This window comes from Nyctereutes procyonoides, unplaced genomic scaffold (assembly GCF_905146905.1).
Source record: "Nyctereutes procyonoides isolate TBG_1078 unplaced genomic scaffold, NYPRO_anot_genome, whole genome shotgun sequence".
Lineage (NCBI taxonomy): Eukaryota > Metazoa > Chordata > Mammalia > Carnivora > Canidae > Nyctereutes > Nyctereutes procyonoides.
Genome location: NW_026575042.1, coordinates 1,426,481 through 1,439,453, shown reverse-complemented (window position 1 = coordinate 1,439,453; position 12,973 = coordinate 1,426,481). Strand labels below are relative to the sequence as shown.

The 12,973-nt window shown below is 43.9% G+C and overlaps 1 protein-coding gene across 3 annotated transcripts in view; it reads left to right on the top strand.

Moving 5' to 3' along the window:
• Nucleotides 1-12,973, top strand: part of ACSS1 (acyl-CoA synthetase short chain family member 1) — a 59,234-nt gene that overhangs the window by 41,844 nt on the left and 4,417 nt on the right. For all 3 annotated transcript variants that reach the window (XM_055321559.1, XM_055321557.1, XM_055321558.1), the window contains exons 8-13: nt 3,028-3,120; nt 4,334-4,446; nt 4,844-4,970; nt 5,699-5,826; nt 5,934-5,997; nt 8,654-8,772. In XM_055321559.1, coding sequence (XP_055177534.1) covers nt 3,028-3,120; nt 4,334-4,446; nt 4,844-4,970; nt 5,699-5,826; nt 5,934-5,997; nt 8,654-8,772 — 644 coding nt within the window. The remainder of the gene's footprint in view (nt 1-3,027; nt 3,121-4,333; nt 4,447-4,843; nt 4,971-5,698; nt 5,827-5,933; nt 5,998-8,653; nt 8,773-12,973) is intronic.

Below are 12,973 nucleotides of genomic sequence, written 5' to 3'. Positions count from 1 at the left end.
CTGGCATCTCCTTGCATGGGGGAAACGGAGGAGACCATGAACCAATAAGCTTAGTGCCTTGGCCAGGGCCAGTGTGGTGCTGGTCTCTCACTATGCTTCCACAGCTTGAGCTACCTCCAGGTGGCTGGATTAGTCCTCACAGCACACCAGGCTGTGGGAGCATTGACTTCATTTAATCCTACTAGCCAGCAGAATCCAGCTTACTCAGGACTTTAGCCCCAAGATTTGTGTTAAGATTTATTTTTTAACTTTTTAATTTCATAAGCAACACACAGCTATTCTCTTGTTAGGAAGAAAAAAATTGGAACATGGTCACGAAAGCTGACGTCCCCTGTGAGTGCTGCTCCAGGTGACCCTGCTACTTGTGCACCTTCATGAGGCCTTCGGCACAGTTACGTTCCTGAGACAGATACATCATGGTTCCAAGATGTCTTTAATGTGAACATGATCACACTGTGCTATCATCCTAGTGTTTATTTGACCTTAGCAGCATGTAGTTTTCCATATGGCCCTGCTCTGTGGTTTGAGAACTTAATTTTATCCTCGAGTGGTGGTTGCCGTGGGTGTGGTCTGGTAGTGTTGACCATGTGGTTGGAGATCCGGGCTGTTGGAAGTTTTCAGCTTATCTCATGGCTTCTTCTTACCTCCTTGTGGGCGTGGGTGTGGGTGAGTGCAGGGGTAGTGCACACAACACCCAGTGCCCATGTGACCAGCATGGGAGGCCCCCACCAGGTCAGGCCTCCTCTAGTTGCTGCCTTGTGGGTGGTCCTGAGCAAGAGGCAACCGGCATGAGAGTATTTCACTGTTTAAGCAGCAGTATGTCTAAGCTGGCAAGTTCTGGCTGAGTGCCAGTCTTGTATGGCTGTTTCGTTAGGGTAGTAGTTTAGCCATTGGGGTTGCTATAACAAAATAACTGACTGGGTGGCTTTTTTTTTCTTTTGATTTAAATTTATTTTTTATTGGTGTTCAATTTGCCAACATATAGAATAACACCCAGTGCTCATTCCATCAAGTGTCCATCTCAGTGCCCGTCACCCCCCCCACCCCACCCCGCCCACCTCCCCTTCTACCACCCCTAGTTCGTTTCCCAGAGTTAGGAGTCTCTCATATTCTGTCTCCCTTTCTGATATTTCCCACTCATTTTTTCTCTTTTCCCCTTTATTCCCTTTCACTATTTTTTTTATATTCCCCAAATGAATGAGACCATATAATGTTTGTCCTTCTCCGACTGACTTATTTTACTCAGCATAATACCCTCCAGTTCCATCCATGTCGAAGCAAATGGTGGGTATTTGTCCTTTCTAATGGCTGAATAATATTCCATTGTGTACATAGACCACATCTTCTTTATCCATTCATCTTTCGACTGGGTGGCTTATAAACAACAGGAACTTCTTTCTCACAGTTGTGGAGGCCTGGAAGTCCCAAGGTCAAGGTGCCAGCATGGTTGCTTTCTGGTGAGGGCCCCCCTTCCTGGGTTCATAGATGCCTTCTCTCTGTGTCCTCACATGGTTGAAGGGAGGAGGGAGCTTGGTGTGGTCTGTTTTATAAGAGCACTAATCCCATTCCTCAGGGCTTCATGACCTCCCAAAGGCCTTACCTCCTAATACTATCATCTTTGGGGGTTAGGATTTCAACGTATGAAATCTTAGGGGGACACAGATGTTGAGGTCATGGTAGGTAGACACTGGGAAATTGGGGGGTAGTCATAGGGTACAAGTGCGTGTGTATGTGTGTGTGTATACATATATATGTATACATGTAACATTTGTTACCTATACATATGGTTGACCTTTGAACAACATGGGTTTGAATTGTGTGGCCTATTTACACATGGATTTTTTTCAATAAATGCAGTGCAGGACTATAAATGTGTTTTATTATTTTCTTAATATTTTCTTATCTTTAGCTTACTTTCTTGTAAGAATACAGTATGTAACACATACAACATATAAAATACAGGGTAAGTGGCTATGGTATTGGTGAGGCTTCTGGTCAACAGTAGGTGATTAGTAGTTTAGAGGGGTCAAAGTTATACTCAGAATTTTGACTACATGGGACGCTGGTGCCTCTAACCCCTGTGTGGTCCAACCATTGACTGTGTACATGTATATAAAATTACCCAGATCAAGCTGTAGAAATTTCCAGACCCCAGAAGGTCAGTCACCCCCAGTCACAACCACTGTTTGACCACTGTCAGCATAGATTGATTTACTTGTTCTTGAACTTTGTACACATGGGCTCATGTGGCATGTGCCACTCTTGTGCCTATAGGGGCATGACTGTCAGGTCAGCCCTGCTGTGTGTTTGCAGTGGTTTGTGTGTTCTTGTGCTGTATATCACATGAATATACCACAGTTTATTTCTCCATTCCCCTCTTGATGGTAGTTTTTGTTTTTAACTGCTGTGATCATCTCTGTATGTGAGCACATATGTATTCTTTTCTGTAGTTTTTTTTTTTTTTTTTTTAGTGTTTTATTTATTTATTCATGAGAGACACAGAGACACAGGCTCCATGCAGGGAGCCTGATGCGGGACTCGATCCCGGGACTCCAGGATCACGCCCTGGGCCAAATGCAGGCACTAAACCGCTGAGCCACCCAGGGATCCCCCTTTTCTGTAGGTTTTTAACCAGGAGGGATGCTTTTAATAATAGGATAAATGTAGATTTAGCTTTAGTAGATTCAACCACAGTTTTCTAAGGAGTTGTATCAAGTGTATGCACTTTAATATCAAGAGAAACATCCAGTTGCTCCCCAATTGCATATCAAATTATACTTCTGTAGTGTATGTGATAGTTTCTCCTACATTCTTGCCAACTTTTTAATTTTTGACCTGATGGTGAAAATATCTTGCAGTTTGTTTTCGTTGGCAGCCGTAAATGTGATGACTCTCACTGCCTTTTTAGTTTCCTTTTATGTCCTTTAGGGAAATTACAGAGCTGTTTTCCCTATAAAAACCTATCCTTTTTGGTTTCAGATTTATTGAGATCTATTATATTGTTTTTCCTTTTGTGTGTGATTTCAGTGGGAGAGCCAATCAACTTCGAGGCTTGGGAGTGGCTCCACAAAGTGGTGGGGGATGGCAGATGCACGCTGGTGGACACCTGGTGGCAGACAGGTGAGAATCCCTGAGGAGAAGGGGTCCGGGCATGACTTTGGAACCTGGTGCCAGGCTTGCTTGCTGTGCAGACAGCACATGAGGACCTGTGGCTGAGCCTGAGTTTTGGAAGGTCGAGTGTGAGTGAGGCTCTGTGATTGCCATCCAACACCACTAATGCCTCAGCCCCATGCTTATGTGGTGGTTGGAAAACCCAGTGTCTGGAAAGAGAGTCAGAGCCTGGCTGCTGGCTTGTAGCTGTAAGACTCAAGGATGTGTAGTGATTTCTCTGAGCCTTGGGTTCCTCATTTGTGAAATGAGGATGCTCCACTACAGCATAGAAAGTATAGAAAGAGGTGATACAAGTGCTGTATATTGTCCAAGGCCTGAAAGGTAGTAGGTGATTAGCTAAATGTTCTTTTTCCCTGTAGGGGCCACATGCCCAACACAAGTATGTCTGATGCAAATGGGCCCTACTGTAAAGGACCAGACTCTAAATTTAGATTTTAGTGAGAAAGGCCATTTTCTTTTTCCTGTGCCATTTTGTTTTGCTTTGCCCCCTCTCCTCTGGGATATCTGACTTATTAAGATGTTCAGGGCAATAGACCACCACTGATGTAATAAATGTAGCCAACTGGGATCTTGTTCTTCAAGAAGTCATAAAGTGAGGTTGCAAATAGCTCTGTCCTCTATTTGGGAAGGCCCAGGATGGAGACTCTACAAGTGAGTCTTGTGAGGCATTTACATACAGGCTGATAGAGGGAAGTGCCAAAGAAATACTTGAGAATAATTGTGGGTATTGCTTTACATAGTTTGTGTATGTGTGTGTGTGTGTGTGTGTGTGTGTGTGTGTGTGTGTATGCGTGCGCGTGCGTGCGCCCAGAAGCAACTCATTTCCTGTCTTCCTATGCAAGTAGGTGGGCTCTGTCCTTCGCTGCAGAGCCAAGGATGAGGGGAGGCAGCACCTGCCTCCGTGGAGTACTGCAGCTCCTAGGACTGGCTCCTCTGCCGTGGGCCTGCATCTTGTTTCTGCAGATGAAAGGACCAGAACCTAAGTCTGGTCTTGCCTCAGAAAGATATCTTTATGTCACTGGGGGCCAAACAGGGATAAATATCTACCTCCCACCCTGAAAGAGCACTTGTGTGTCTTCCATGGACCCTTTGATGGCATGGTCTAGATTAACATCTCTAGCCCTTAGGCCCAGCCTGCATTTCTTCCCCATTCTCCCTGCAGAAACGGGTGGCATCTGCATTGCACCACGGCCCTCAGAAGAAGGGGCAGAGATCCTCCCTGGCATGGCGATGAGGCCTTTTTTTGGCATTGTCCCAGTGCTCATGGACGAGAAGGTAAGGGCCTTGCAGAGGCATGCCCTTCCTGCACATGTGCCCTGGAGAGCTCCTGGCACTGTCTGTCCTTCTGGCCTCCTCTTCCCGCTGACTCACATCACACGTGCCTGGCTGTGGTAGGGGGCAGAAGGTGGAGCATTCACTGCAGCATCTCCTCAGGGACACATAATTGAAATCACTGCATGAGGTGAGCCCAGGGTCCTCCTGGAAGCCCTCACAGGCTGGTTCCTTGCAGTGGAGAAAGGCAGTTCCTTTGGAGGCATGCTTGTCATTTTTCACACTTCTGTTTTTCATGTATTTCTTTGATGCTTCCCTCTGTCATTTCTCAGAACATTGGTTCTTTGCTTCTCAAGCAGAATCTGTGCGTTCTCTCACACATGTGTCTTTGGGTCTATAGGGAAAGGTCGTGGAGGGTGGTAACATCTCCGGGGCTCTGTGCCTGTCCCAGGCCTGGCCAGGCATGGCCAGGACCATCTATGGAGACCACCAGAGATTCATGGAGGCCTACTTCAAGCCTTACCCAGGTGAGCCAGATAAAGTGGATTGCATTTGCATACACTGGGAATCATAGGCACAGAAAATGTTTTTAAGGTCACAATGAGTGAGTGTAGTGTAGCAACACTATGGAGTTAGAGTCCTGCTTCCTCTCCCTCCCTGACCCTCCTGGTCTCTGGAATGAGAAGAGTCCCTGGGGTATAAGTGGGGGTGCATGCAGAGCCTGAAGTGCCTGGCCCTTGGTCTGCATGTCTTAGGTTACTAGGAAAGAAGAGTGAAGAAATCACTGTGGAACACTGGCATGATGGCTGGCTGCGAATTTTCTTCTGGCTTTTTATCTCTTTCCTGGTTTGCTTTATGTCATTGGGTTAGATTATATACACAGTTTGCCTATTGGAACCCATCCTCTTTATTATTAAGCTTGTGAATGAGAGTCACTTTTGGGGATGCTTGGGTGCGCTCCTTGTATATCATCTACTCCCCAGATGTTTGCAGTTGTGATGTCAGAATTTTGCTGATTTGGAGCCACTGCCCTTTCCCTAGCACACAGCCAGATGGCACAGTCTAGAGAAGCGTTTCCCTGAGAGGTTGACAGGAGGGCAGACAGGCAGGAAGTCCGCAGAGCTGGGGCTTCGGAGCTTTCTTCTGTTGAGCAAGGCCCTGGTGTGTGTCCTGCTGTGTCCCTCCTGGACGGATAGGGGCCCTGCCAGGTCCTGGTTCAGAGGTTTTGGTGCTTAATTCCTCTGCTGTGGTGCAGGCTACTACTTCACTGGTGATGGGGCATACCGGACAGAGGACGGCTACTACCAGATCACAGGGCGGATGGATGACGTCATCAACATCAGTGGCCACAGGCTGGGGACCGCAGAGATCGAGGATGCAATGGTGAGCAGCTGGGCCTCCTTTGCTTGGGTACGTCCCCGACGCCTTGTATCTCCTTGCGTGCTGACTTAGGTGGTTCATTTGCATGTTTTGTTTTGTGTTCTGCACAGGCTAACCACCCTGCTGTGCCAGAGACCGCTGTCATTGGCTACCCGCATGACATCAAAGGAGAGGGTGAGTGCCCACAAAAGGTGTTCTTCATTCCTGGTCTCATGCACACTGTGGCACTTTGTAAAAGGAATGGACCTGGGTGTGGGTGGTAGGGGTTTTTATGGGTCAAGCTGTTGCTTTTTTCTGTCCCATGTAGAGATTTTGGGTAAGGAGACTCGATAGCTTGTATGTTAGATGAGGGTCATATTTCTGCAATGTCCTAGCTCTGATGTCTTTTAAAGACACACATCCACAAGCAGCCAGGACCTATTTGGCCCCTGCTGAGCTTAGGCATTTCCTCCTCTGTCCACATTTGTGTGGCAGCCCAGTTATGGAGGGTTCACATGAAACACCCTGTCCTGCTCACAGCGTCTGGCAGACAGGAGTGCCTCGGAGTGGGCCCTCTTGTCGCTCTGGGATTACTTTTGTAGGAATTTGTGTGTATGTTTTTTTTTTTTTTTTAAAAGACTTTATTTATTCATGAGAGACAGAGAGAGAGGCAGAGACACAGGCAGAGGGAGAAGCAGGCTCCATGCAGGGAGCCCGACATGGGACTCTATCCTGGGACCCCGGGATCATGCCCTAAGCCAAAGGCAGACGCTCAACTGCTGAGCCACCCAGGTGTCCCATGTTTTTGTAGGAATTTGACCTGTGGTTTCCACTGCAGGCTGACAGGCCAGGGGAATGCTGATTGATAATCAAAATAATCTTTTTTTTTAAAAAAATATTTTACTTATTCATGAGAGACAAAGAGGGAGAGGCAGAGACACAGACAGAGGGAGAAGCAGGCTCCCTGTGGGGAGCCTGATGCAGGACTTGATCCTAGGACCCCAGGATCACAACCTGAGCCAAAGGCAGAAGCTCAACTGCTGAGCTCACCCAGGTGTCCCTCAGGATAGTCTTTATTGGAAGACACATGTTGTTCCAAGGCCTGCCAGTTTCTAAGCGGGTGGGTCTGGGAAAGGGGCAGGGTCACCTGAGTATTGTAGTGCCCAGTGCAGTGTGGCCACACTCACTTGGCCTGTGTGACTTGGACACTCACTGACTCTATACTGCACTGCTGGGGAAGACTGTCCTTCACTGCCTGGCCAAGCAGCCTGGGATTGGGTGCTTGCCCTCTTACTGTCAGGACATCCTGTTTCAGTGTCCTCCAATGTCATCTGCCTTCCTGCCACATTGTGTGCCATAGTTCCAGTATTTACTCAAACACTTAATCCAGATTGACCCATTGTAAAATTTAACATTTATTTAAACACTTTTGAAAAGGCATTTTCAGTTGCTGTGAGAAGCATGTGTCGTCCATGAGGCTGTTGCCCCTTCCTTGGCAGGAGACTGGAAAATGCATGGGACCCTTCAGGGATAGGAAGGGGACAGAGATGGGAACAGGTCCTCTTGTGTGACACCTTGCACCCCCATTAGCAGAAACTGCAGCTGAAGTAACTCTGGGATCAGTAGGCCTTTTAGTACCCATCATGTTGCTGGGAAGAATGTGTGCATCATGGGTATGATGAAAGACGTTTCTGATTTCTAACAACTTTGAGCCTCTATTCGTTGGTAATACATGAACAACAGCAAAAGCTATTTGGTACCTCTTTGTTCCCATTTCCTGTGTTTGCACTTGGACTGAGGGGAGCCCCTGGGTCTTGTCTGATTACAACCCAAACTTGGTGAGCAAAAGTCCTGCCTCATAGAGCTTACATGCTGGAGGGTCAGGGGGTAGAGGGGAGAGACAGACAATAAGCAATAAATACAAGTAATGAGGAAACTACGTAGTGGGTTAGGCAGCATGTGCCATGGGAGAAGTAATGAAGATGGGGTGGGATCGGAGGAAGTATACTCAGGCTGCACATACATAGGAGCTTTGTGTATGAGGGGTACTGCAGGCCATGAGGGAAGACAGACTGACCATGGTGGTGCTGGGATCACTCATGTGGGGAGACAATAGAATTGGATCTCTATGTCCCACATTTGCAAGGTGATCCCAGGTGGATTGAAAAGGAATGTAGATACCTGTGGGAACCACTGTTAATCCTTTCTGGAACATGGTGGGATACTGACAAACAAAATTTAATGTTTATGCTAAAATAATTGGCCAGCACTGCCCAACAGAACTTCCTGCCAAGATGGAGTTTGCTCTTCATCTGTGCTGTCCAGGTCCAGCTGGCTTATGTGATCAAAGAACTACATTTTAACCTTAATTTCATTTACATTTAAAGAGCTACTGTGGCTAGTACCCACCATGTTGGACACATACCCACAAAATTAGTTGCCATGTGCTATGTTTCCATGTACCATGTCACAGGCCTGGATAGTACATCTCCTGTCAGCCCACATTATGGGCTACTTCACAGATACAGGGATAGCAGGAGAGGTTGAGTCATGCCTCCAAGGTGATGTTCCCATGCAGTCAACACCAGAGCCAAAAGGAGTTCTTATCTACATGTGGGCTTCACTGGGATGTTCAGAGAGCTGTTAGAATTGTTTCCATTTAGAGAAAAGAATGACTTTCCACTTTGAATGAAACAAATTCATCTTTAGGGCTGCCACTAGAAGTGGCAACTGCTACAAGTTGCCAACATATGATTTAAAGATCCTTAAGATTTTTTATAACTGTCTACAATGCTCTGCTTTGGGAGATGGTTCGGTGTGGAACACACCCTGAAAGTTTGATTCCTTTCAGGTGCATTTGCCTTCATCGTGTTGAAGGACAACACAGGTGACACGGATGCAGTGGTGAAGGAGCTCAAGTCAGCAGTGGCCACCAAGATTGCCAAGTATGCCGTGCCTGATCAGATTCTGGTGAGTGGCACCTGCTCCTAGGTGTGATGGCGCTGCTTGTTATAAGCCGCCTCCTCTATTTCCCACAATTAACAAACAATAGTGATCTCTTCCATCAGCAGCAAAATGGATATTAGCTATTAGGTTTCCTGGGATGTAGGTGGGGATGGTGAGCTGCTGTATCCTCAGATGGGAGGAGGGGGTGGCCAGAAGGCCTCACAGCAAACATTTGCACAACTCACCTGTTAAGAGGATCATGCTGGACAGGAGTAGGTGCTCCCTTTGGCATGTGGAGGCCAGTTATAGGAGCAGGGCTAGGTAGTGAAGAAAATTAGAGATTTTATTTACTTTTTAAAAAGTTTTTATTTAAATCCAGTTAAGATACCATATAATATTAGTTTTAGGTGTACAATATAGTGATTCAACACTTCCATACATCACCTGGTGTCTGGTGTTCATCATAACCAGTGCACTCCTTCATCTCTATCATCTATTTCATCTACCCACCCCCCCACCCCTCTGCACCTCCCTTCTGGTAATCAGCAGTTTGTTTTCTATAATTAAGAGACTGTTTCTTGGTTTATCTCTCTTTTTTCCCCCTTTGCTCATGTATTGTTTCTTAAATTCAACATATGAGTGAAATCATATGGTTTTGTCTTTCTGATTTGTTTAGCATAATATTGTCTAGCTCCATGCATGTTGTTGCCAGTGGTAAGATTTCATTCTTTTTTATGGCTGGGTAATACTCCATTGGATATATATATATATATATATATATATATATATATATCACATTTTCTTTATCCATTCATCAGTTGATGGACACTTGGGCTGCTTCCATATTTGGCTATTGTAGATAATGCTGTTCTAAATATCAGGGTGTATGTACTCCTTTGAATTAGTGTTTTTGGCTTCTTTGGATAAATACCTAGTAGTGTGTGTGACTGCTACATTGTAGGGTAGCTCTATTTTTAACTTTTGAGGAACCTCCACAGTTTTCCAGAGAGGCTGTACCAGTTTGCATTCCCACCAACAGTATAAGAGGGTTCCCCTTTCTCCATATCCTCACCGACATCTGTTGCTTCCTGTGTTCTTGAGTTTGGTCATTCTGACAGGTTTGAGGTGATACCTCATTGTAATTTTGATTTGTATTTCCCTGATGATGAGTGATGTTGAGCATCTTTTCATGTGTCTGTTGACCATCAATCAGTACTGTCTTCTTTGCAAAAATGTCTATTCATGTCTTCTGCCCATTTAATTGGATTGTTTTTTGGGTGTTGAGTTTAATAAGCTCTTTATAGATTTTGGATACTAGCCCTTTATCAATTCATCTGCAAATATCTTCTCCCATTCTGTAGGTTGCCTTTTAGTTTTGTTGTTTCCTCCACGGTGCAGAAGCTTTTAAGTCCCAATAGTTTATTTTTGCTTTTGTTTCCCTTGCCTCAGGAGACCTATCTAGACAGAAGTTCTATGGCTGATGTCAAAGAGGCTACTGTCTGTGTTCTCTTCTTGGATTTTTATAGTTTCAGGTCTCCCATTTAGGTTTTTAATCCATTTTAATTTATTTTTGGGTCTGGTGTAAGGAAGTGGTACGGTTTCATTCTTTTGCATGTTGCTGTCCAGTTTTCCCAACACTATTTGTTGTAGAAATGGTCTTTTTCCCCACTGGATATTTGTCCAAGATTGCTTGTCAAAGACTAACTGACCATATGGTTGTGAGTTCACTTTGAAATTTTTGATTCTGTTCCATTGATCTGTGTATTTTTGTGCCAGTGCCTTACTGGTTTGATCACTACAGCTTTGTAATATAACTTCAAGTCCAGAACTGTGATGCTTCCAGCTCTGCTTTTCTTTTTGAAGGTTTCTTTGGTTATTGGGGTCTTTTGTGGTTTCATATAAATTTTAGAATTATTTGTTCTAGTTCTTGCGAAAAATGTTGGTATTTTGGTAGAAATTGCATTAAATGTGTGTAGTTGCTTTGGGTAGTACAGACATTTGAACAATATTTGTTCTTTCAATCCATGAGCATAGAAGGTCATTCCATTTGTGTGTCATGTTCAGTTTCTTTCATCAGTGTTTTATAGTTTTCATAGTACAGATCTTTTACTTCTTTGGTTAGGTTTATAAATAGATATCTTACTGTTTTTAGTGCAATTGTAAATATGATTGCTTGATTTCTCTTTCTGATGCTTAATTATTGGTGTATAGAAATGTCTATATTGATTTTATATCCTGCAACTTTACTGAATTCATGTATCAGTTTTAGCAGCTTTTTGTTGGAGTCTTTTGGGTTTTATATAGAGTATCATGTAAGCTGCAAATAATGAACATTTTACTTCTTGCTGATTTGGATATCTTTTATTTCTTTTTATTTCTGATTGCTATGGCTAGGACTTGCAGTACTGTGTTAAATAACACTGGTCAGAGTGGACATCCCTGTCTTGTTCTTGACTGTAGAGGAAAAACTCTCAGTTACCCCCCCCCCCCCCCATTGAGAATGATACTAGCTGTGGGTTTTTTGTAAGTGGCCTTTATAATACTGAAGTATGTTCCCGCTAAACCTACTTTGTTGAGGGTTTTTATCATGAATGTACTGTACTTTATCAGATACTTTTTCTCCACCTGTTGAAATCATTTGTATTTTATCCTTTATTAATATGGTGTATCAAAAAAATATGGTGTATCACCTTGACTGACTTGCAAATATTGAACCACTCTTGCAACCCAGGAATAAATTCCACTTGAACTTGGTGAACAATTTTTTAAAATGTATTTTATTGACAATTTTTGCATCCAAGATCATCAGGGATATTGACCTTTAGTTCTCTTTTTTAGTGGAATCTTTTTTTTTTTAAAGATTTTATTTATTTATTCATGAGAGGCACACTGAGAGAGAGGCAGAGACGCAGGCAGAGGTAGAAGCAGGCTCCATGCAGGGAGCCTGATGTGGGATTCGATCCTGGGACCCCAGGATCACGCCCTGGGCTGAAGGCAGGTGCTCAACTGCTGAGCCACCCAGGTGTCCCATCTTTCTGGGTTTAATAGTTTTATTTTCCAAAATATACAGTTGGTGGGATCTGTTCATGTCTCTTTACCAGCAGCTGGGGTATCTGCACCCTTGGTGTTTCTGGTGTAAATTCCTTGAGCTCTGTACTTTGTAACCAGTTTTTAATGAGTCCTTTACTAAGAAGCTTTTGAAGGACTGCCCTGGCCAGGGAACCTCAAATCTTGAGTCTCTGAGACAATAGCTAGAGTTAATAAGCTATAGTTGGGAACTTCCTTACAGAGATTGTCATATGTCTTATTTTCAAACAATACCAGGTTATTGAGCTTGTTCTGAACTTTGCCTTTGGACTACTACTTCTTTTTGGCCTTACTTCCAGAGTTGTTCACTAGGTCTTTTGTCTTTTTTTTTAATTTTTTAAAAATTATTTATTTATGATAGTCATACAGAGAGAGAGAGAGGCAGAGACAAGGCAGAGACATAGGCAGAGGGAGAAGCAGGCTCCATGCACCGGGAGCCTGACGTGGGATTCGATCCCGGGTCTCCAGGATCGCGCCCTGGGCCAAAGGCAGGCGCCAAACCGTTGCGCCACCCAGGGATCCCGTCTTTCGTCTTTTTTGGCTGACTTTCCACCATCTTTTTTCTTGTTGTCCTTTGGTATCAGGGTAATGCTAACCTCAGAGGATTTGGAAGTTTTCCTTCCTTTTCTATTTTTTGGAATAATTTGAGAATAGCACTAACTCTTCTTTAAATGTTTGGTAACATTCACCTGTGAAGCCATCTGGGCCTGGACTTTTGTTTGTTGAGAGGTTTTTGATTATTGATTGAATTTGTTTGCTGGTTATCAGTCTGTTCAATTTTTTTTTTTCTACTGTATCAGTTTTGGTAACATATGTTTTTAGGAATTTATCCAATTTTCTGGTTGTCCAATTCGTTTGCATATAAGTTTTTCATGATATTCTTATAATGTTGTTTGTATTTCTGTGGTGTTGGTTATTATTTATCCTTATTTGTGATTTTATTTATTTGGGTCCTTTTTTTTTAGGCTGGCTAGAGGTTTATTGATTTTATTAATTTTTTCCAAAAGCCAGCTCCTGGTTTCATTGACCTGTTCTAGTATTTTTTTTAGTTTCTATATCATTTCTTTGTGTTCTAACCTTTATTATTTTCTTCCTTTTGCTGGTTTTAGGCTTAATTTGTTCTTCTTTTTCTAGCTTC